The sequence below is a fragment of the Ranitomeya imitator genome, chromosome 1 (assembly GCF_032444005.1).
Source record: "Ranitomeya imitator isolate aRanImi1 chromosome 1, aRanImi1.pri, whole genome shotgun sequence".
NCBI lineage: Eukaryota > Metazoa > Chordata > Amphibia > Anura > Dendrobatidae > Ranitomeya > Ranitomeya imitator.
Window position 1 is genome coordinate 149,924,346 of NC_091282.1, and position 25,685 is coordinate 149,950,030.

General features: G+C 44.6%; 1 protein-coding gene across 1 annotated transcript in view; it reads left to right on the forward strand.

Annotated features, from left to right (window-relative positions):
• The window catches only part of ADGRV1 (adhesion G protein-coupled receptor V1), a 753,646-nt gene that overhangs the window by 104,932 nt on the left and 623,029 nt on the right, over window positions 1-25,685 (forward strand). The window contains exons 10-12 of the mRNA XM_069745343.1: window positions 2,601-2,777; window positions 4,133-4,356; window positions 16,075-16,201. Coding sequence (XP_069601444.1) covers window positions 2,601-2,777; window positions 4,133-4,356; window positions 16,075-16,201 — 528 coding nt within the window. The remainder of the gene's footprint in view (window positions 1-2,600; window positions 2,778-4,132; window positions 4,357-16,074; window positions 16,202-25,685) is intronic.

Here is a 25,685-nt window from a genome sequence, read left to right on the forward strand (position 1 = left end):
TCTGCCGATGGCATGAAGGAAACTGAGATGTCCTCCACTGGCCCGATCTATAGGCCCAACTCACCCAATAAAGTGAGTCGGTCTGTGAATACGACATGACATTTGGTGTGCTGTCTATTTACCATGGACTGAATGTTGGGGGACATACTGTATTATAAACCACCTTTTGAGCCTCATCTTTGGTTTTTTACCACACTTGAAAAATGAACAGACTCAAATTAGATCAAAGAAAAATTGACCGTCTTACAGATGAAAAACATTCCATTTATTGCACAACCCTGTCATGCACTTGTGAATAAGGCCTCACTTTGTGTCTTTGTATTGGTCTGTCCCGGTGGATCTTCTGGTTCTGACCCATTGTTTGTGTCACTATGCTCTAGTTGTGTTATTACTGCTGTGTCCCATTGCCAACCAATGATTATTCTGAGGACCGCAACCTGAAAGTCCCAACCGTCTGATCTTATGGAATACAAAATATCACAGCGGCGTTAGTACCCATTCATTTTACATAGAGACAAAAATGCCACTATTTGTCTAAATTTAGATTTCTATAGCTAAGTTTATCAATTTGCGCCTAAGTAAAAAATGTATACAACAATGTGCGTTTTTAATTAGTTTACTGACTAAAAGATTCATAAGTGCTGCTAATGGACTACTACTTTTAATTAGGATGTCAAACATCTTCTGCTCAGTGATATAATAGGCAGTAGCGTACTGTTTATGGAGAATTATTTTATATGACCTACATAGTATGTGTTAAATTATTAATGTGGTAGACTTAAACTTATGAGCCATTTAGTCAGTGAACTCATTAAAAACGAACATCGTTGTATACAGTTTTTTTTAACTTAAGCACAAATAGATAAACTTTACAACTTTCCAAACTTCCCCGCAGGAGTACTCAAGTTAAAACTGGTTGATCTCTTGGGCCATGTTCACCTGTTCAGTGTTTGGTGAGTTTTTATCTCAGTATTTGCGAGCCAAAACCAGGAGTGGATGAGAAATCCAGAGTGGTGACGTGTTTCTATTATAATTTTCTTTTGACTTTTCCACTCCTGGTTTTGGCTTACAAATACTGAGGCAAAAAACGCACCAAATACTCAACTTGTGCACGTGGCCTTAGGCTCGGCATCTGACTTTATAATATGGAAATCAAAGACAGCACATTAGGCTCCATGTTGCCGCTTCAGTGCATTTTTTGGTCCACAATTCCACTAAAACTGCAATCTTTTTGCTGTTTTTTTTTAAATTGCAGCCAAGGTTGCGGTTTTATTGCACTACAGTCACAACATGTGAACACGGCCTAAGTAAATGATCATTTATTGATCCATACCAACCACACTTAAAGGGAACCTGTCACCTGTTTTGGCCACTATAAGATACAGCCACCGCCTTTCAGGGATTATCTACAGTATTCTATAATGCTGTAGATAAGCCCCCAATCCAACCTGAAAGAGAAGAAAAGTAAGTTTTATCATACTCACACGGGGGGGCGGTACAGTCCGATGGGTATCGCAGGTCCGGGTCTGGCACCTCCCATCTTCTTGCGACACCAATATCCTGCTTCTTCATCACTCCCTGGCATAGCACTCCTGTGCAGGCGTACTTTTATGCCCTGTTGAGGGCAGAGCAAATTCCTTCAGTGCGCAGGCGCTGGGCTTCTCTGACCTTTCCCGGTGCCTGCGCACTGCAGTACTTTGCTCTGCCCTCAACAGGGCATATAAGTATGCCTGTGTGGGAGCGCGATGTCCGGAAGTAAAAGAGATTGACATGTAGCAGATTTTTTAAACAAAAGTCTATTTCTGCTCAGAATCTGCACTCAAAACAGCGCAGCTTGTCTATCAGTTTAAATGGACATTTCTCTAGATGTTTTCATATAAACAGATTACGTCTATCAACATACGCTGCTCCACTGGTTCTGGAACAGGTTTGTTTTTTTTTCTGTGTCCCTCCATTACAAAACAATGACCCCTCCACTCTCTTCCCCTGGTAATAATGATGCATATTTTCCCTTCAACCAACAGGGCGTATATCACAGAAGTTCTCTGTAGGTGTGGCCATGTTTTGATTGGTCAGTGTCGGGGGGAGAAAAAGCAAAAGCCCACAGAGAAGTCCTGTGGTATACGCCCAGTTGGTTGAAGGGAAAATTTTCACTATTAATACTGAGGGGCATAACTTTGGAACAAAGGGGCAGATAAGAAAAAGAAAAACTGTTCCAGGGTCAGTATTATATAAAATAAAAGTAGTAACAATAGTGCTACATAATGTGGCCTGGTTATGGTAAATCGTGCAGTAGAGGTAACATGGAAAAAGCTAAAGTGGTGAAATCCTCCTCATCATGATATCAGCTAAAAACAATCTAATATGTATTCAAGAATGGAAACCATGAGACTTCTCCTTTATTACACAGGGTACAAGGCTTCATGCAAATCTAAAAAAAATTCTCAAAAGGTTACATAAGTCATTTTTAGTTAGTTTTAAGTAATTGTCACTTCTGAGTGCAGAATTTATAATGTTGATTGCGTTTGCTGAATATGTCACTTATGTGTTAATTCTGGATTTGGGTATTCGTGGAATTAATTTCGCTCCTTCATTTCTAGTTGGAATCCACTGAATTGCTGAGACCAAGCCCCTTAGTGCCACCATTGAGCCCAAGACTAGGAACTCTGCAGAATGTTTCATTGAAAGTCACTCCTGACATTGCAAATGGAGAAATTGGATTTACAAGTAATCTGCCAATACTAGTGTCTGAGCCAGAGAATGTGTCCCATAGTGTGGTAAGTAACATGATGTTCCAAGAAGGAGGCAAAATAAGAATAACTTTATCATGTGAATTATGTTCCTATTTTGAACCATTTGTCAGGACTCTTTGTCATGAATGCACGCCCTTGTCTGGGGATTTATACATTTCTATTCTTGATGCAAACATTACACCATCTTTAAAAAAGCGGAAGTTGAAAAGAGGATGGCTTCTACAAATGGATAATGATCCTAAACACATGTCAAAATCCAGAATAGACGACCTCAAAAGGTACAAGCTGACGGTTTTATAATGGCCCTCACAGTCCCCTGATCTGAGCATCATTGAAAATCTGTGACTAGACCTCAAAATAGCAGTGCATTCAAGACGACCAAGGAATCTCACAGAACTGGAAGAATTTTCAAGGAAGAATGGATGAAAATCCCTCAAACAGGAAGTGAAAGACTCTGGGCTGGCTACAAAAAGTGTTTACAGACTGTGATACTTTGAAAAGAGGGGTGCTGCTAGGTACTAACCATGCCTAAAATACAAATGAAATGTGTAATCTTTAACGTTAGGCCTTTTAGAGATCATTTTATCTTCAACTTACATAATTGTTCACAATTACAGTTATTTTGACCAGGGGTGCCCAAACTTTTACATGCCACTGTACTTGAAACTCTAGAATACCTATGCCTAAGAACTAGTGACAACCAGGCATGTAATCAAAGTGGGTGCAGGGGATGTGGTCACACCCAGGCCTTGGACCCTGGGGGGCACCAAAGGTCCCTTTAGCTCATATGATAAACACAATAGTTGGGGGCCCAGCTGAAGATATTGCATTGGAGCGCACTAGATTGTAGTGACGATTAGCTTTAAAGGGAATGTTTCATCACAATATGGCCTACTATTTTTTTTGTTAGCTTTCATATAATGATCTGTATTTAAAAAAAATCTTGCAGTTGTCACACTGGCCACTGAGGCTGCTCTAGACTTACACTTGCTGTTGTTTCAGCAAATGCACATGTACATCAGCAGCATTAGACTGACTCAGACCATTTCTTTTTGTATTTAAGCATCTAATGAGTGTGTGCACAGGTCATTGTGAAGGGAGATGAAGCAGGGGGAGCTATGACTTCGCCTATTGTGATTTGTGGATCTTGTGTTATCCACTGTGTGTAGATGTGTAATCTGTCATTGAAATCCCATCTCTGATGATAATGAGACTACTGAAACGTCTTCAGCAAGTATGAGTGTAAAATAGCTCTAGTGGTCAGTGTGAATATTGCAAGATTTCTATTTATTTTATTTATTTGCATTATGAACATTTAGCCATTGAGAACCATTAACAGTTTACTCTTCTATTTTGATCTTACTTTATACTGTCTTCAGGTGTCAGTTACGTTACATCGTGATGGGACAGGCGATGACGCAGTTGTATATTGGAGCATGAAACCCTATGGATTCAATAAGAATTCCATCACTCTTGATGATTTGAGTCCCTTCAATGGATCTGTGACTTTCTTATCTGGACAAAGTAACACAGAGATAAATATCACCATTAAAGCAGATGATATCCCTGAAGTCAATGAAACCGTGATCATATCCTTAGACAGGTACGCTCTCATTACTATGTAGTTAGCATATAATATAGTACACTTTTTGTCATTGAAGGTTTATGTACAGTTCCAAAAAACTGTAGAAACATACTTAATTGTTTAGTAGAATGGTTTAAAGTGCTCATCCACAGTCCACCTTTTATCGTAATGACATTTTTAGTACCAATATTTATTTTTTATATTGGACACCAGTTTTCTGACAAATCGCTCGAAATTGCCTAGACATACAGACCATTCAAATCAGCCGAGGCAACAACAGCATGGAGTTGTGGCTATTGTTCACATACAGTGGGGAAAAAAAGTATTTAGTCAGCCACCAATTGTGCAAGTTCTCCCACTTAAAAAGATGAGAGAGGCCTGTAATTGTCATCATAGGTAGACCTCAACTATGAGAGTCAAAATGAGAAAAGAAATCCAGAAAATCACCTTGTATGATTTGGCAACATTTATTTTGCAAATTATGGTGGAAAATAAGTATTTGGTCATTAACAAAAGTTCATCTCAATATATACTGTATATATATATATATATATATATATATATATATATATATATATACATATATATTGGTTATATATCCTTTGTTGGCAATGACAGAGGTCAAACCTTTTCTGTAAGTCTTTACAAGGTTAGCACACACTTATGGTGGTATGTTGACCCATTCCTCCATGCAGATCTGCTCTAGAGCAGTGATGTCTTGGGCCTTTTGCTGGGCAACATGGACTTTCAACCCCCTCCAAAAGTTTTCTATGAGGTTGAGGTCTGGAGAATGGCTAGGCCACCCCAGGACCTTCATATGCTTCTTACGAAGCCATTCCTTCATTGCCCTGGCGGTGTGCTTGGGATCATTATCATGCTGAAAGACCCAGCCACATTTCATCTTCAATGCCCTTGCTGATGGAAGGAGGTTTGCGCTCAAAATCTCACTATTTATGTCCCCATTCATTCTTTCATGTAAATGGATCAGTCGTCCTGGTCCCTTTGCCACCCCCATGCTTCACAGTAGGTATGGTGTTTTTTGGATGCAACTCAGCATTCTGTCTCCCACAAACACGACAAGTTTTGTTTCTACCAAACAGTTATACTTTGGTTTCATCAGACCATATGACATTTTCCCAGTACTCTTCTGAATAATCCAAATGCTCTCTAGCAAACTTCAAACGGGCCCAGACATGTACTGGCTTATGGGCGGCACGGTGGCGCAGTGGACAGCACAGCAGCCTTGCAGCGCTGGAGTCCTGGGTTCAAACCCCACTAAGGACAACATCTGCAAAGAGTTTGTATGTTCTTTCCGTGTTTGCGTGGGTTTCCTCCGGGCACTCCGGTTTCCTCCCACATTCCAAAGACATACTGATAGGGAATTTAGATTGTGAGCCCCATCGGGGACAGCGATGAAAATGTGTGCAAAAATGTAAAGCGCTGCGGAATATGTTAGCGCTATATAAAAATAAAGATTATTATTATTAAGCAGGGGGACACATCTGGCACTGCAGGATCTGAGTCCCTGGTGGTGTAGTGTGTTACTGATGGTAGCCTTTGTTACGGTGGTCCCAGCTCTATGCAGGTCATTCACTAGTTCCCCCCATGTGGTTCTAGGATTTTTGCTCACTGTTCTTGTGATCATTTTGACCCCACGGGGTGAGATCTTTCGTGGAGCCCCAGATCGAGGGAGATTATCAGTGGTCTTGCATGTCTTCCATTTTCTTATTATTGCACCCACAGTTGATTTAATCACACCAAACTGCTTGCCTATTGCAGATTCAGTCTTTCTAGCCCAGTGCAAAGCTACAATTTTGTTTCTGGTGTCCTTCGACAGCGTCTTTATCCTTCACCATAGTGGAGTTTGGAGTGTGAGTGTTTGAGGGTGTGCACAGGTGTCTTTTATACTGATAACAAGTTCAAACAGGTGCCATTACTACAGGCAATGAGTGGAGGACAGTGGAGCCTCTTAAAGAAAAAGTTTCAGGTCTGTGAGAGCTAGAAATCTTGCATGTTTATAGGTGACCAAATACTTATTTTCCACCATAATTTGCAAAATAAATCTTGCCAAATCAGACAAGGTGATTTTCTGGATTTGGTTTCTCATTTTGACTCTCATAGTTGTGATCTACCAAAGATGTAAATTACAGACGCCTCTCATCTTTTTAAGTGGGAGAACTTGCACAATTAGTGGCTGACTAAATCCTTTTTTCCCCCACTGTAGGTTATATATTTTCATATGGTTCCTTCCCATGCCACAAGTAACTAATGTTTATGGCAGTCTTAAGTACACTGATGCAGATACCAGGGTATGTTCACACAGGTATCTTGTTCACCCAAGTTTTTTTTTAGATATGATCTGATTCGTTCCCATAACAGCAAATGCATGCTTGATCTTTTTGTTTTAAGGGAGTAAAGCCACCAACAGAGCGGTATCTCAGAGACTTAGGCTACGTTCACATTAGCGTTCCGCTAATGTGCGTCGCTGCTGCGTCGGCGACGCAGCGGCGACGCGCCCCTATGTTTAACATGGGGGACGCGTGCGTTTTTTTTGTTGCGTTTTCCGACACGTGCGTCGTTTCCGACGCTAGCGTCGGACGCAAGAAAATGCAACAAGTTGCATTTTTCGTGCGTCCGATTTTCGTCAAAAAACGACGCACGCGTCGCAAAACGCAGCGTTTTTGCGTGCGTTTGCGTGCGTTTTATTGTGCGTCGTGCGTTGCGTCGCCGACGCAGCGGCGCGCAACGCTAATGTGAACGTAGCCTTACTCCAATCTCACCATTCAGATACCTGTATCTGCATGTGTGCAGGGAAGGGGTTAGGAGAAAAGTTTTATGGCCTTCAGAGCTTTCATCCAACAAGTGGCCAGTCTTAAACATGCTGATGCAGAGACCAGTCTTAGGGTACGTGCAGTTTAAACCAGAAGCTTATATACACTATATAAATAATGACACATATTCATGATTTTCTCAATAACTCACAAGAACTGGTTTCAACTGTACATATGGAACGCAAACATAGCAGATTTTCCAGATTGACCATTTGCTAACATTACAGTACAAACGTTTTTCCTATATTGTGTGGAAATCTCACTTACAAGGTACGGAGAATATTTGCTGCCATTGAAAATTTGTAATACACAGTTTAATTTATGCTGCAAATGCTACCACAGATGGGTGAGCTGCATGGCTTAACCACACTATGATACTAATTATATGTATGTGACTGCAGACTTGTAAATCCTCTGATGTCAGCGGCGGGAACGATGGGCAAGTGTGCGATTTGCATTCATGCGGTCACGTGCTGACTAGACGTGCACGGCCTTACTCAATGCAAATGTATTGACTGAGGTTGGACACATCTAGTTGGAATGTGGCCAAAAGTATGCACATAACATTACCGACTGCCCAATCCCGGTGCCGATACCGGAGAATACTCACATGCATGATGTGAGGATTCAAAAGTTGTCAGTCAGGTAGAGTGATTGCAGACAAGTAGCCTATGGCCGGACAACCCCTTTAAGGGTCATTCATACTACATGTTAATTATGAATAAGTATGGTTAAAAACGCTAGCTTAACGATTATCTTACCATGCAAACAGGCTGCTTATCACCTGATAAATGAGCAAAATTAGGACTCGCACTCCCAAGAACTATGGCCGCCTATGTGCCCCTAGTATAGATCTAGCATAGATCGCTCAGTGCGCATCATCTACTTTGGTCTGCCCGTGTAAACAGGCATTCAAACAACTGCTGATCGGTAAAAGTTTAGTGATTAAAGGTCCTTTTAAATGGACCGACTGGTGCCATGCTACAACTGCCAAAGAGGTTGTCTCAGCCCTGTTGGGGCATGTGGACATCATAAAAGGGGGTCACTTGTTCACCTCTATGTCAGAGTCTTACACGGAAGAGGAACAGGTTCTCTCTACCACCTGGCACACTTTGTATTTCATAGTCATTCCTTTAACCAGGGCCCATATAATACTACATTTCCCATAAAGTTGCCACTGCAGGATCAATGCCAGTCCTCCCACAGCTTTCACTGGTTCTTACACCTGGGGCGACTTTACTCTGGGAAGGAGGTCCAGTACATTGGCTGTATTAGTTGAAGCAATCCATACAAGACACTGATGACTACGGTACGATTGCTAATCATTGAAGACTGCAATGATGCGACTGTACATTAGTCCACCATAGTTCCATGGCAATGTGTGGGGAGGATATTTGCTGGAAAGTAACGGCTGTATAAATATTATTCATCAGTGAACAATATTAGGTAAAACAAACACTTCACTTCCTTCCAGAGAATCCAAAATGAATTTGTTCAGCAGCCTTGGCTTGTAGCTTGGCATCAGTCCTGGGCACAGGGCTGGCCAGGGATGTATAAAATGGGCTGACATGCTGTTTGGTCATAGGGTCGTCTCTCATTAGAAAGCACTGACGGTTTTCTTTCTAGGCTTTGTAAACAGGGCAGCACCCAACAAATAACTCCCCTAAAGCCAGCAACATTATGTGTGCTTAAGGAATAAAAGTGCCTTTTACTTCTTATCCCATGGTATTGAGGGTTTGGCAGTGTCTTTCATTCTGTTCTCTTTATCCCTGATTCCTTCCTGTTTTGCCAGGGTTGAGACAGAAAGATTTGTGGTTTACTTTGGGTAAGTGATATATACGTGTGACTTGCATGAATAATGTATTATATGAAGTCTCTGGTCTTATTCTCAGTGCCAGCGAGTAGTGATAACCTCCAGCCCTGTGCATGGCTCTTGTGGTGTGATGTGTGGGCATGGAGTGGCATTCTGATGTCTAAGGAAATATTTCTGTTTAAAAAAATATTTTCAACAGTGATGCCTTAAATTGAAGACAAGATGATATTGATGAGAGCCCAGATGTAGTTTATCTTTTTGTGTGTAACAGACTGGGTGGTGGAACCACTGTGCCGTGAACCGAGGAGAGCCTGGAGGGGCGTGAATAGGTGGGTCACCAAGTCTGACCTCGGGTGCACGGTGGCTGATGATACTGTGATCTGAGGATGGCGGAACTAGATGCTACTCCAGGACTGACCTTGGGTAGATGGCAGCTCACTCCAGGGAACAGGAGGCAGGAGCAGCCTGGACTGGCACAAAAGGCACAGAGGCAGGCAGGAAATGGCGGGCAAGACTGGTAACTTGTCAGATATGTGCAGGTGGGCATGGCTGATAGACAGGCAGGCGGGCTCAGCTGATAGCAGGCAGGCATGGCTGATAGACAGGCAGGTGGGCATGGTTGATTGACAGGCAGGCAAGCGGGCACGACTGATAGGCAGGTAGGCACAGCTGATAGGCAGGCAGGTATGGCCTCTTTCACACTTCCGTCTTTCCGCTCCCGTCACAATCCGTCGATTTTTGAGAATGCAGGATCCTGCATTTTCCAATAGACTTGTATTAGCGACGGATTGTGATGGATGGCCATCCGTTTCATCCGTCGTGCACTGGATCCTGCGTAAAAAAACGGTACTTCGGGCAGAGAAAACGTTCAGAGGAACGTTTTTTCTGCACGCCGGAAAATTGGTCAGTGACGCATCCTGCGCTGCCCGTCACTGGCTACAATGGAAGCCTATGGGCGCAGGATGCGTCGCTGACTGAAAAGCAGGAATCCATCTTTTCAAACTGAGCATGCGTGGAAGAATTTCCCGTCACGGAAATTCTCTCTCGCTCGCTCTATTTCTCTTTTTACTATTGATGCTGCCTATGCACCATCAATAGTAACAAGATATAATGTTAAAAATAATAAGAAAAATAAAAAATTGCAATATGCTCACCTACCGGCGTTCCCGCTAGGAACGCTAGCTGCTGGGAGCATCGCTGCGCGGGACGTCGGCAGGTGAGAATACTGCGATTTTCTATTTTTTTTTTTACCTGGTTTGTGTTGTGTATGAGTTTTCGCAGCAGAAAACCACTGCGAAGACGCATACACAACAGGTGCACATAGCCTCGATGGGTCTGTCAGAAAGATGGGCCAAGTGCACATGTTTTCCACAATCTGCACAGGATCCATAATTTCAACGTCTTGACAGATCCTATGCAGATTTGGAAGACGGAAGTGTGAAAGAAGCTTATACTGGGATACGAGCAGTGGGACCTGAGAACTAGCAAGAGTGTTTTAGAAACAGACTAACAATGTTGCACAGGCACCTCCTGTTAAGTGGAGGTGCCTTAAATAATAAATGTCTCCCATTAATTGGCTTGGAACACTTTACGATGGCACAAGCTAGACCTTTAAGAGGGCATGATGGCATGCGCCCTAAGCACAGTGCCCGGGGATCTGCGAGCACTGCGCAGACCCCGGGATGTAGAAGCAGTAGACGGAGGAAGGAGTTAGGGGCCTCGACGGTGAGTGAGTCGGCATCTCTGCCATTCACTTATCTCTTGCAAAGACAAGTCCAGCAAATATCTTTATATAGCTAGTCGGTTCTTTTGTCACTGAGAAAGCAATGTGTATGTAAATGAGGCTGAAGAAGTATAGTAGATCTGAGGCCTCTGTTACTCCAGCTCTATTCCCCACCCAGCACTGCCTCCTCCTTCCTGACTGACAGCTCCTTTGCCTGAGGTCACACTGCATAGAAGCTATCAGTCAAGCAGGAGGAGGCAGCACTGGGTGTGAAATAGAGCCAGAGTGACAGAGGCCTCAGATCTACAAATAGCTCTTCAAGTACCACTCCAGCATTTTTTTTTTATCTTAGTGCTTGAGTGGTATCACTAATGTTAATTCCATGACCCCAGCAACTTACCAGCCTCCGTTTTCATCTGTTATTGACGCCGCTCTGCTATTTGTGACCTGCTGGATCACTCCAGTGTTTGCTATGTGAGCCGAAGGCACTTCTCTGTCTCAGTCTGTGAGAGCCAGGACGAGGCCAGAACGAGGATCTGGTAGACATACATTGAAAGCTTGTGACCGTTACCTCTGACTTACTGTCAGTCAGACGTAGCTGTCACGAGAGGGCAGATCGGGACCGGAGCACTGCTAGGAACAACTGATGACAGTATGTTAGAGGCAAGGAATTAAAATTAGTGCCCCCACTCCAGCTATGAAATAAAACAAATGTTGGACAGGTGCTTTAAATGTAAAGTTTTAATTTCTCAGTAATGGAGGAACAGACTGGTCATGTAAGGGGATTTCTGGACTTATCTTTGAAAGCGCTACATGCACATATAAATAGTTTGGGGGTGAAATCCTGCTGACAGATTTCTTTTAAAACAAGGGGAACATACAGTATCTTGCTTTTCCTCATCTAAAGCTCCGTTCACACTTCATATATCCAGGATGAGAACACACACATAATGTTTTAAGTTGTAAATAGAGAGAAAACAAAGCAGTGGCGTACTCTACAGTGAGTACAGAAAGTATTCAGACCCCTTTTCATTTTTCACTCCTTGTTTCATTGCAGCCATTTGGTAAATTCAAAAAAGTTCATTTTTTTCTCATTAATGTACACTCTGCACCCCATCTTGACTTAAAAAACAGAAACGTAGAAATTTTTGAAAATTTAATATAAAAGAAAAACTGAAATATCACATGGTCATAAGTATTCAGACCCTTTGTTCAGTATGCAACATGTTTTTCACACCTGGATTTGGGGATCCTCTGCCATTCTTCCTTGCAGATCCTCTCCAGTTCCGTCAGATTGGATGGTGAACGTTGGTGGACAGCCATTTTCAGGTCTCTCCAGAGATGCTCAGTTAGGTTTAGGTCAGGGTTGGGTTATAAAAAAAAATATCTCAATCTCTGATGATCGCCCAGAGCACCATCAAATCCATTATCATCAAATGAAAAGAACATGGTACCACAAGAAACCTGCCAAGAAAGGGTCGCCCACCAAAACTCTCAGCCCATGTATGGATGGCATCATTCAGAGGCAGCACAGAGACCAAAGGTAGCCCTGAAGAAGCTGCAGAGATCCCAAGCAGAGACTGTAGTATTTGTCCATACCATCACAATAAGCCATACATTCCGCATAGGAGGCCTTTATGGAAAAGTGGGCAGAAAAAAGCTTTTACTTACACACAAAAATTGTAAGACTCATTTTTAATTTGCCAAAAGACATGTGGGAGACTCCCAAAATGTATGCAGGAGGTACTGTAGTCAGATGAAACCAAAATTGAACTTTTTGGCCACCTAGGTAAATGCTGTCTCTGACGCCAAACCAATAAAGTTCATCACTCCAAGAACATGATCCCCATGGTGGTGGCAACATCATTCTTTGGAAATATTTTATGCCAGCAATGACAGGGAAAATGGTCTGAGTCAAGGGAAAAATAGATAGTGCGAAATACAAGGATATTCTTGAGCAAAACCTGTTTTAGTATGTAAGTGATTTGAGACTGGATCAGAGTTTCACCTTCCAGCAAGACAATAACGCAAATCATACTTCTAAAGCAACACTCGAGAGGTTTAAGGGGAAACGTGTAAATGTTTTGTAGTGGCCTTGTTAACGCCCAATCCAATTAAGAATCTGCGGTCTGACTTGAAAAGCAACTTGCAACTATAATTGCCTCAAAAGGAGGCTCTACAAAGTACTCTGACTTTAGGGGGTTGAATAGCTATGCACAAGCTATGAAGTTTTCAGTTATTTTGTCCTATTTGTTGCTTGCTTCACAAAAAAAAAGAGAATCAAATGTTCATAGTCGTGGGGAATGTTCTTTTCATGAACTGATGTAAACCCTCAAAAAAACCAAGTGAGATTCCAGTTGGTGAAGTAGCAAAACATGACAAATGCCAAGGGGATAAATACTTTTGCAAGCCACTGTATACCGCTACCCTTACCAGTCCAGTCTGAACCTGCACCTGTGATCCTGTATACGAGTACGTCCCGTGTTCCTGAACTTATCCTGTCAGTTTCTGACCCCATACCAGTCCTGTCTGCCAGCCGTGCAGTCCTGATCCTAGATCCGTTCTGTCTCCCAACTGCATGTCGTCATGATAATCCGTTCCTGGCTTATCCAGCTTCCCTGCCCCTTTGGGAGTCAGTTGCCACGGCTCCGGTATCTGTCCTGGAATAGCACCTGGCATCCACCTGGGTTCAAATCCCGGTGGTCACTCAGCTACTCTCCTCCCGGCTCTTCCCGAAACGTGGCAGAGTGGTTCCACAACCACATTCATAGCACAGATGTTTCAAACAAGCTGAAGAAAATAGAGTTATTTTTTTTATGAATCTCCCTTCAGCCTGTTTGGGAGTTCAAGAAGAATGCATATCTCATCATCCCCTGAACTCTCAAGGATATTCAGAAGATTTCTCACTAAGACACGGCCTTCTAAAAGGTGGACATTCATTAACAGTATCCCACTTTAAATTCCCTTTGTAACTAACAAATAAAGTAGCGCTCTGTGATGCTATGGCATGCAAACATGAAATATATGAAACTGGAATTGCTTTACTTCTCTAGAAAATAGGAAAAGCGTATGATACGTAGCGAATAAATTGGCCAATTCATGTGTGCCCATTAGCCAACGAGAAGGAAGTCCTCTTTGCTGGGGACCTAACCTAACATGTCCTGGGCTGCTAGCCTAAAATTATGGGTAGATAATATCCTGTTGTGAATAAAATAACCATAGGTTGATGAGTGGCAGTGCTCAGTCAGAGAGCCTATGTATACAAACATCAAAGACTGACTGTCACTTCCAAACAGATAAATAGGGTACAATGGTGTGCACTCAGTCAATTTAGAATGAGGTGCTGGTGCCACGGACTATGAAAGTCCAATCAATCAATTAAATTAGAAGACACCGCACACTCTAATGGTTAAGTATGCACAAATCAGGGTAAATTTTATTAAACATGGGAGCAAAGAACAAGTATACAAGCGATCAAGGTAGTGACATGATGTTTCGACTCTCCCGAGTCTTATTCATATATCGCTTGGTATGCAAGCAATGGGAATATATAGCAACTCCTTTATCAAAGGTATGAATAAAGCTATATAGTGTCGTACTGGTGTGTAGACAATAGAGACCTGCTGCCCTGTGTGAGGGACCTGAAAGATATGGTCTGGTAAGCGGCGCTAACAGCAGGGCACGGGAGCGCCGCTTACCAGACCATATCTTTCAGGTCCCACACACAGGGCAGCAGTTCCCTATTGTCTACACACCAGTACGATGCTATATAGCATTATTCATACCTTTGATAAAGGAGTTGCTGTCACGGCCACTCCTTCTGCGGCTGTGCCTGCTGCCGGGACCACCGCCGCTCCCCCCGATCATACTTACCCGCTGCGGCGCACTCCTCCTGCAGATGCACGTCCTCTCCTTCATTCTTCTCTGCTCCCTGGTTCTCGTTGGGTGCGTGTGCGCACCGCCCACTCCAGCACTTCCTCGTTATGATTTACAGGCACTCTGTATCTCCTCTCTATGATCCTGGAGGACCGTGACCAGGAAGTCCTTCAGCACTCCATGTATATAAGGCGATTCCTTCCTCTGCTCCTTGCCTGTCTGTCATTTGTGCTTCTGTGACTCAGGTCCACCTTTGTCTTTGCACTGCCTGTTCTGAATATCCGCTATGTCTAGCTTCTTTGCCTTTCCCAGGCTTCCTTGTCTCCTCGTCCTGTCCAGCCTTCCCAGTGTCCGCTCTGTACTCTGTTAGTCTGGTGTCTCTGTCCTGTCATGCTTCCTTTGTGTCTTCCCCTTCCCAGTGCTCCTTTGGTCTCGCCTGTATTCAGCTGTTACCAAACTGTACTTCATCTTACCCCGCTCTGTCTGTCCTACGCCCAGCTTCTCTATTTTGTACCTCCTACTACCTGTCTCCGGGTTCCAGCTTCTGCGGCAATAGTCTCCCTTGGGTCTGCCCCATGTTGGCACTTGCGTTAACACAGCCCGTTTAACGCATGTGTTGAACGGGCTGCTGTTAACACAATGTGAACCTAGCCTAAGACGTATTATATTCAAGGATAATAGTACTTTACCTAACTTTTACCAAGTCTATGATGTATACAGTTAGAAATTCTCTGAGTATAGATTAGATATACAATGCTGTTCCATTAGACTTTAGTTGTTAAACATATAGCATATAATTACAAATGTGCACCGCTCATTGGATCCAGTTAAATCTTTCTGAAGATCTTTTGCAGTCAAGAAGGGTTTCTGATTTGCCTCTCTATTAATCCTGCGAGGAGCTCTCATTGAAATTTTGCTTGGTTTTTCAGTCTTTATCTTGACCTCCACTGTTCCTGTTTATCTTGACCTCCACTGTTCCTGTAATTTTCCATTTCTTAATTACATTTTGACCTGAGGAAAAAGCAACTTGAAAATGTCTTGCTATCTTCTTATAACCTTTTCCTGCTTTGTGGGCCTCCACCTTTTTAATTTTCAGAGTGCTAGGCAGCTGCTTAGAAGAACTCATGGCTGCTGTTTTTTGGCACAAAGTTAGAGGAGGCTGGGTTTTTATAAAGCTGGGAAATTTGCATCAGCTAGCCTTTCCCAACGATGATAGTGAATAAGCCATAGTGAATAAGCCATCACCATAACGGGCTAATTGAGGTCTGAAACCTTGGTCAAAGTTAACTAAGCACACAAATCTGCATCAGCCCATTTTCCTTTTTGTAATTTTTAAAATGTAAAAGATGAAAATATATATATTGCCTTACATACAAAGGAAATGTGTCATCTTTAACTTTAGGTCTTTTAGAGAGCATTTCACCACTGTAAGTACCAAACATTGTGCATTATTACGCTATGTAATTATTTTTTACCTGTTCCAAACACTTAAGGGTCAACGTGGAAAATCAAGTACTTAAGTCTGGATTTACCAGTTGTGAACTTACTATATTGGAAAATGATGACCCTGGAGGTGTGTTTGAGTTCTCCCCTTTTTACAGAGGACCTTATACTGTGAAAGTAAGTATTTTCTTTCATTTATCTGTTTAATTCATCTTCGGCACTTAACCGCTTTGTGACCGCCAACAGTAGATATACGTCGGCGCTAGCAGGGCTTTGTGCAGCGCTGACGTTTCTCTACGGTTGGTGGTCTCTGCCAGGTGACGTCATCGGGACCTGATTAGATCAGGTCCCAATGATGTTACCCCTTTGCTATCTTCTAGATGCCGCGATCGCGGCATCTAGAAGATAGCAGAGGGAAACCCCTGCTATACTCACCTCTCCGATGCCCACGTTGCCATGGCAGCTGGAAGTCACATGATGAATTCCAGCTACGGTGCCTTGTTAGGTTCAGCCTGCAGCTGAGTCTAACAAGTGTTTTCACAGTGTATCACTGACAGGTCTACTCCCAGGACCTTCCAGGACCATCCAGGACCTTACACACTGACCATGTGACCAGACCTCAGTTTGTGGCCAAAAGTATTTACACCCCTTCAATTCTGTCAGATAATACTCAGTTTCTTCCTGAAAATGATTGCAAATACAAATTCATTGTTATTATTATCTTCATTTAATTTGTCTTAAATGAAAAAAACACAAAAAGAATTGTCCTAAAGCCAAATTGGATATAATTCCACACCAAACATAAAAAGGGGGTGGACAAAAGTATTGGCACTGTTCAAAAAATCATGTTATGCTTCTCTAATTTGTGTAATTAACAGCACCTGTAACTTACCTGTGGCACGTAACAGGTGTTGGCAATAACTAAATCGCACTTGCAGCCAGTTGACTCATCCTTTGTCCTGTGTCCTTGTGTGCATGGAGAAAAGAAAGAAGACCAAATAACTGTCTGAGGACTTGAGAAACCAAATTGTGAGGAAGCATGAGCAATCTCAAGGCTACAAGTCCATCTCCAAAGACCTGAATGTTCCTGTGTCTACTGTGCGCAGTGTCATCAAGAAGTTTAAAGCCCATGGCACTGTGGCTAACCTCCCTAGATGTGGACGGAAAAGAAAAATTGACAAGAGATTTCAACGCAAGATTGTGCGGATGTTGGATAAAGAATCTCGACTAACATCCAAACAAGTTCAAGCTGCCCTGCAGTCCGAGGGTACAACAGTGTCAACCCATACTATCCGTCGGCATCTGAATGAAAAGGGACTGAATGGTAGGAGACCCAGGAAGACCCCACTTCTTACCCCGAGACATAGAAAAGCCAGGCTGGAGTTTGCCAAAACTTACCTGAAAAAGCCTAAAACGTTTTGGAAGAATGTTCTCGGGTCAGATGAGACAAAAGTAGAGCTTTTTGGGCGAAGGCATCAACATAGATTTTACAGGAGAAAAAAAAGAGGCATAAAAAAAATAACATGGTCCCTACAGTCAAACATGGCGGAGGTTCCCTGTTGTTTTGGGGTTGCTTTGCTGCCTCTGGCACTGGACTGCTTGACCGTGTGCATGGCATTATGAAGTCTGAAGACTACCAACAAATTTTGCAGCATAATGTAGGCCCCAGTGTGAGAAAGCTGGGTCTCCCACAGATGTCATGGTTCTCCCAGCAGGACAATGACCCAAAACACACTTCAACAAGCACTAGAAAATGGTTTGCGAGAAAGCACTGGAGACTTCTAAGGTGGCCAGCAATGAGTCCAGACCTGAATCCCATAGAACACCTATGGAGAGCTCTAAAAATGGCAGTTTGGAGAAGGCACCCTTCAAATATCAGGGACCTGGAGCAGTTTTCCAAAGAAGAATGGTCCAAAATTCCAGCAGACATTGTAAGAAACTCATTGATGGTTACCGGAAGCGGTTGGTCGCAGTTATTTTGGCTAAAGGTTGTGCAACCAAGTATTAGGCTGAGGGTGCCAATACTTTTGTCTGACCTATTTTTGGAGTTTTGTGTGAAATGATCAATGTTTTGCTTTTTGCTTCATTCTCTTTTGTGTTTTTTCATTTAAGACAAATTAAGTGAAGATAATAATACCAAAGAATTTGTGATTGCAATCATTTTCAGGAAGAAACTGAGTATTATCTGACAGAATTGCGGGGCTGTCAATACTTTTGGCCACAACTGTATATATATATATATATATATATATATATATATATATATATATATATATATATAATTTTTATTTTCTCTATCCCCATGATGGCACCACGGAGAGAGGGGTCCGCCCCTAGGGACAGGAAACCTACAGATGAAAAAGGGCGTACCTCTCTCCCACATCAGTTGGTTTCCTGTCCCTGACGGGGAACCTACAGCACGTACCTGAAGGATTCTTCGTGGGATTCCAGGGAGCTGGCCGGTCGGTTCCTGACAGGGGGCGCCCTGTCATGGCTGGTTACAGCGGGTTTTCTCCCCCCTTTTATTCCGACCCTGAAGCACCACTGCTGGGGTCGGCGGGCCCTGTGGGTGAGTGTGCAAGGGGGAGGCAGTGAAGAGATTCCAGCCTGCCTTCCCCGTGAAAAAAAAAAAAAAAAGGGGGAGGAAGGAGGCAGGTGACGGCGGTCACCGATTCAGCCTCTGTACCGCTAAGCGATACATGGAGGTAGCGGTGGCTACCTTTCCATGGCGGGCGCAGGAGCGCTAGAACAGAAAGCGCCCCACAGCACCGCCGATCACCGCCGCTCAAACCGGAAGTGCGGGGGCAGGCGGAACGAGAGAACGCGTGCACAGGCGTTCCCAATAATATCTTCCCTATAGGACGCCTGTGCCGCGAACCGGAAGTGACGCGCGCGCCTGCGCAGATGGTCGCTTCTGCCGGCGGCAGATTCAAAAACAGCGTTCCCTAAGGAGTAAGCGTGGAAATCCCCTCTTTTCTAAAAAATTGCAGAGTGGAGCCACTATGAGTGGTAGAGAGGAGCAAGAGGCACAGGAGTGTGCACAACTGTCACCTGAGCAATTACAGGTGCAGCGGCACCCGCGCTCACAGCATCAGCGGAAGGGAAATGCTTCGTCCCAGCAGCGCAGCAGCAGTGGTCGCTCAGGGTCACAACGCAGCCAAGTCTCTGGGAAATCTACACGACCGGCGACGAATCCAGTGGATGTAGTCCCGAGGCCAGAGACGGTATCTCTCAATCACAAGGGGTGAGTGATCTACGTGAAAGTAATAATGTAATACGAGATTACTTTTTTCTTCTAGGGAAGGAAGTGTACAACTAAATCAAAGCACAAAGTTTGTGCGATATGTTCGGAAGAACTACCTTCCTCTTGGGAAAAAAATTTATGCGGGTCTTGCATAGAAAAAACCATTCAGGAGGAGTCCCCGGCGTTCGCATCAGACCTGAAAACATTAATAAAAAATCAGGTGGAGAGTGCCCTCAAAGGCATTAAAATTCCGAAGGAAAAACGCAGATCAGGTCATAAGTCTCCTGAACCCAGCATAAACGAATCAGAAAGTGAAACATCTGACTCTAACGATTCATCAACATCCGAGACCTCTTCACTATCGTCAGAAGGGGGACGCAGTTGCTTCCCCATCGAAGAGACGGACGCACTGGTAAAGGCCATTAGAACAACCATGGGTCTGGTAGATGAACGTCCTAAAAGAACAGCACAGGACATAATGTTCAGCGGATTAGAACAGAAGAAAAGAAGGGTATTCCCGATAAATGAGAAGATTCATTCTTTAATCAAGAAAGAATGGAAAAAACCGGATAAAAAAGTTCTCTTGACTCCCAAGAGAAAATACCCGTTCGACGACCCAGCCTGCTCATCCTGGAGCAAGGCACCCAAACTGGATGTGGCCATAGCAAAGGCCTCCAAAAAATTTGCCCTGCCCTTCGAGGACATGGGCACCCTAAAAGAGCCGATGGACAAAAAAGCAGACACTTTCTTAAAACACTCATGGGAAGCAGCAGGAGGTGGTCTAAAACCAGCCATCGCAGCCACTTGCACGGCCCGTGCTCTAATGGTATGGCTTGAACACTTGGATTCCCAGCTAAAGGGAAAAGTCTCAAGAGACACAATACAAAAGTCAGTGTCCATGATGAAAGGGGCAGCAGCTTTTTTGGCGGACGCTTCGGTGGACTCAGTGAGATTAGCAGCCAGGTCGGCCTCTTTTTCCAACGCAGCAAGACGTGCCCTGTGGCTAAAGTGCTGGCCGGGGGACTTGCAAACAAAGACCAAGTTATGCTCAATACCTTGCAAAGGGGAATTCCTGTTTGGATCAACATTAGATGACATCCTCGACAAAGCGGGGGATAAAAAGAAATCTTTCCCCGGGTTCCCTAACCAGTCATATAGACGTTCCTTTCGGAACAGAAAGTTTATGCGGAGAAGAACCCCAAAAGGAAATAAGGATGGATGGGAAGACAGAAGAAATAAAAACAGGGGCTTCTTGTTCAACAAACCCCCCCCTCCTGATAATAAAAAATCCCAATGAAGGTATTCCCCAGGTCGGAGGGAGACTAGCCGAGTTTCTTCCAGCCTGGGAAAGAATTTCAAACAGCCCCTGGATCTTAGGCATTATACGAGAAGGCCTCAAATTCAAATTTCGTGTCCCTCCCGGCAACTTCTTCATGATAACGCCTCAAAAACAATCACACGAACAGTCAGCTCTCCAGAAGGAAATTCTGAACCTAGTCCAGAAAGGGGTATTGCAAGAAGTCCCATACCAGGAAAGAGGCACAGGTTTCTATTCTCCCCTTTTCCTCCGCAAGAAGCCGGACGGATCATACAGAACGATCATCAATCTAAAAAAATTAAACAGTTTCCTAGAGATACAACATTTCAAAATGGAGACAATAAAATCTTGCGTAAGAATACTCTTTCCCTTGTGTTTCATGACTGTTCTAGATTTACGAGACGCATATTACCATGTGCCCATCCACAGAGATTATCAAAAATATCTCAGACTGGCAGTGAATATCCAGGGGGAGGTAAAACACTTCCAATTCCGGGCTCTCCCCTTCGGGATAGCTATTGCTCCTCGGGTATTCACGAAAATAATGTCAGAAGTAATGGCCCAAATACGGGAGCAGAACATTCTAATAGTTCCCTATCTGGACGACCTCCTTGTAGTAGGAAACTCATTCCAACATTGCGAACAACAGTTGAATCAGGTCATGACTTCACTGTCAAGTCTAGGGTGGCTGCTAAACATAGCCAAGTCCAAGATGGTACCATCCCAGGTACAGGAGTACTTAGGGATAGTCCTAGACTCGATCACCCAGAAATGCTATCTTCCTCAGGAGAAGATTCAGAAAATGACACAGGCAGTGTTACAGCTGACGGTATCCCCAGTCACTACCCTGAGGAAAGCAATGTCCCTGTTGGGCTCCATGACTGCCTGTATCCCGGCCGTACAGTGGGCACAATGTCATTCCAGGGATCTACAATGGGAGACTTTAGATTCAGGCATATCTCTGCACGGGAATTTAGACGAGCAGTTAAGTATATCACCAAACACGATACACTCCCTAGCATGGTGGGCGGACCCAGGGAATTTAACCAAAGGGGTTCCTTGGGCTCTATCGACAGAAAAAATTCTAACGACAGATGCAAGCCCCTGGGGTTGGGGAGCACACATAGACGATCAAGTGGCACAGGGGAATTGGAACAGAAGTCAAGAGCTAGACTCTTCCAACATGAAAGAACTGTTAGCGGTAAAGCTGGCCCTAACACATTTTCTATATCTCCTTCACGGGCATCATGTAAAAGTCTTCTCGGACAACCAAGTTGTGGTCGCATATCTAAACCACCAAGGGGGCACCAGGTGTCGAGCACTGATGGAGGTAACCCAATCCATCTTCCACATAGCGGAGCACAGTCTAAAGTCCTTGACAGCTCTCCACTTAAAGGGCTCAGAAAACCAGACTGCAGACTTCCTGAGCAGAACATGCTTAAAACAGGGGGAGTGGGAGCTAAATCAGTTGGTCTTCGATCAAATCGTGAATCTCTGGGGTCTACCAGAAATAGACCTATTCGCGAACAGCCAAAACCACAAAGTGAAAACATTCTGCTCAATCGATCCCCGGGGGAACCCTGTAGCTCTAGACGCGCTAACAATTCCTTGGAACTATCATCTTGCCTATGCGTTCCCTCCAATGTCACTCATTCCCTTAGTGTTAAGGAAAATTCGGGAGGAGAGAGCTACAGTGATAGTAATAGCGCCATTCTGGCCCCGCAGAATATGGTTTTCTTGGCTAAGAAACATGTCCATATCGAGTCCTTGGGTTCTACCAGACTCTCCAAAACTTCTGTCCCAGGGTCCAGTATTTCACCCCAATGTAAAAAATTTACACATGACAGCATGGCTTTTGAAAGGAGGTTGCTGAGGGATAAAGGGTTCTCTCCCAACTTGGTGTCTACTCTATTACAGAGTAGAAAACCCGTAACCACTAGAATATATGGGAAAGTGTGGAAAAAGTTTATGTCGGTATCAGGGGCAGACCCGTCCGGGGAGATCCCAATAGGGAAAATACTTGAGTTCTTACAGAAAGGTCTGGAAAGAGGTTTAGCTACAAGCACTCTAAAGCAGAGGTCCCCAACTCCAGTCCTCAAGGCCCACCAACATGTCATGTTTTCAGGATTTCCTTAGTCTTGCCCAGGTAATAATTGCATCACCTGTGCAATGCAAAGGAAATCCTGAAAACATGACCTGTTGGTGGGCCTTGAGGACTGGAGTTGGGGACCTCTGCTCTAAAGGTCCAGGTGGCAGCCTTAGGAGCACTGTATAATTACGACTTGGCCAAAAATCGATGGGTCATGCGTTTCATTAAAGCCTCATCTAGATCCAGACCCATTCCCCTCCACAACTCTCCTCCATGGGATCTAAACCTTGTATTAAACGCTCTAACCAAACCTCCCTTTGAGCCCCTGACAGAAGTTCCTTTAAAGATCTTATCCCTAAAAACCACACTCCTAGTGGCCCTAACCTCGGCTCGTCGTGTCAGCGATATACAAGCGTTATCCTCATGTCCACTCTTTATTCAGATACTTGATGACAAAGTCATTCTTAACCCCTTCCCGACCCATGACGCCACGTAGGCGTCATGAAAGTCGGTGCCAATCCGACCCATGACGCCTATGTGGCGTCATGGAAAGATCGCGTCCCTGCAGATCCGGTGAAAGGGTTAACTCCCATTTCACCCGATCTGCAGGGACAGGGGGAGTGGTAGTTTAGCCCAGGGGCGGTGGCTTCACCCCCTCGTGGCTACGATCGCTCTGATTGGCTGTTGAAAGTGAAACTGCCAATCAGAGCGATTTGTAATATTTCACCTATTATAACGGGTGAAATATTACAATCCAGCCATGGCCGATGCTGCAATATCATCGGCCATGGCTGGAAATACTAATGTGCCCCCACCCCACCCCACCGATCGCCCCCCCAGCCCCCCGATCTGGCCGGTACACTGCTCCGGCTCCCCTCCATCCAGTGCTCCGCTCCCCCCCGTGCTCTTGTCCGCTCCCCCCGTGCTCCAATCACCCCCCCGTGCTCCAATCACCCCCCCTGCATTCCGATCCACCCCCTCGTGCTCCGTTCCACCCCCCCGTGCTCCGTTCCACCCCCCCTGTGCTCCGTTCCAGCCCCCCCGTGCTCCGTTCCACGCCCCCCATGCTCCGTTCCATGCCTGCCGCGCTCCGATTCCCCCCCGTGCTCCGATCCCCCCCCCGTGGTCCCCCCCCCCACCCCATCATACTTACCGATCCTGCCGGGGTCCCGTCCGTCTTCTGCCTGGGCGCCGCCATCTTCCAAAATGGCGGGCGCATGCGCAGTGCGCCCGCCGAATCTGCCGGCCGGCAGATTCGTTCCAAAGTGCATTTTGATCACTGAGATAGATTATATCTCAGTGATCAAAATAAAAAAAATAATAAATGACCCCCCCCCCTTTGTCACCCCCATAGGTAGGAACAATAAAAAAATAAAAAAATTTTTTTCCACTAATGTTAGAATAGGGGTAGGGTTAGGGGTAGGGTTAGGGGTAGGGGTAGGGTTAGGGGTAGGGTTAGGGGTAGGGCTAGGGTTAGGGCTAGGGGTAGGGTTAGGGGTAGGGGTAGGGTTAGGGCTAGGGTTAGGGTTTCGGTATGTGCACACGTATTCTGGTCCTCTGCGGATTTTTCCACTGCGGATTTGATAAATCCGCAGTGCTAAACCGCTGCGGATTTATGGCGGATTTACCGCGTTTTTTTCTGCGCATTTCACTGCGGTTTTACAATTGCGATTTTCTATTTGAGCAGTTGTAAAACCGCTGCGGAATCCGCACAAAGAAGTGACATGCTGCGGAATGTAAACCGCTGCGTTTCCGTGCAGTTTTTCCGCAGCATGTGTACAGCGAATTTTGTTTCCCATAGGTCTACATTGAACTGTAAACTCATGTGAAACTGCTGCTGATCTGCAGCGTTTTCCGCAGTGTGCACATACCTTTAGAATTAGGCTATGTGCACACGGTGCGGATTTGGCTGCGGATTGGCCGCTGCAGATTCGCAGCAGTATTCCATCAGGTTTACAGTACCATGTAAACATATGAAAAACCAAATCCGCTGTGCCCATGGTGCAGAAAATACCGCGCGGAAACGCTGCGTTGTATTTTCCGCAGCATGTCAATTCTTTGTGCGGATTCCGCGGCGTTTTACACCTGTTCCTCAATAGGAATCCGCAGGTGAAATCCGCACAAAAAACACTGGAAATCCGTGGAAAATCCGCAGGTAAAACGCAGTGCCTTTTACCCGCGGATTTTTCAAAAATGGTGCGGAAATATCTCACACGAATCCGCAACGTGGGCACATAGCCTTAGGGTTAGGGTTGGAATTAGGGTTGTGGTTAGGGTTGTGATTAGGGTTATGGCTACAGTTGGGATTAGGGTTAGGGGTGTGTTGGGGTTAGTGTTGGAGGTAGAATTGAGGGGTTACCCCTGTTTAGGCACATCAGGGGTCTCCAAACGCAACATGGCGCCACCATTGATTCCAGCCAATCTCGTATTCAAAAAGTCAAATGGTGCTCCCTCACTTCCGAGCCCTGACGTGTGCCCAAACAGTGGTTTACCCCCACATATGGGGTACCAGCATACTCAGGATAAACTGCGCAACAATTACTGGGGTCCAATTTCTCCTGTTACCCTTGTGAATCTAAAAAAATGCTTGCTAAAACATAATTTTTGAGGAAAGAAAAATGATTTTTTATTTTCACGGCTCTGCGTTGTAAACGTCTGTGAAGCACTTGGGGGTTCAAAGTGCTCACCACATATCTAGATAAGTTCCTTGGGGGGTCTAGTTTCTAAAATGTGGTCACTTGTGGGGGGTTTCTACTGTTTAGGCACACCAGGGGCTCTGCAAACGCAATGTGACGCCCGCAGACCATTCCATCAAAGTCTGCATTTCAAAAGTCACTACTTCACTTCTGAGCCGCGACGTGTGCCCAAACAGTGGTTTACCCCCACACATGGGGTATCAGCGTACTCAGGAGAAACTGGACAACAACTATTGGGGTCCAATTTCTCCTGTTACCCTTGGGAAAATAAAAAATTCTGGGCTAAATAATTATTTTTGAGGAAAGAAAACGTA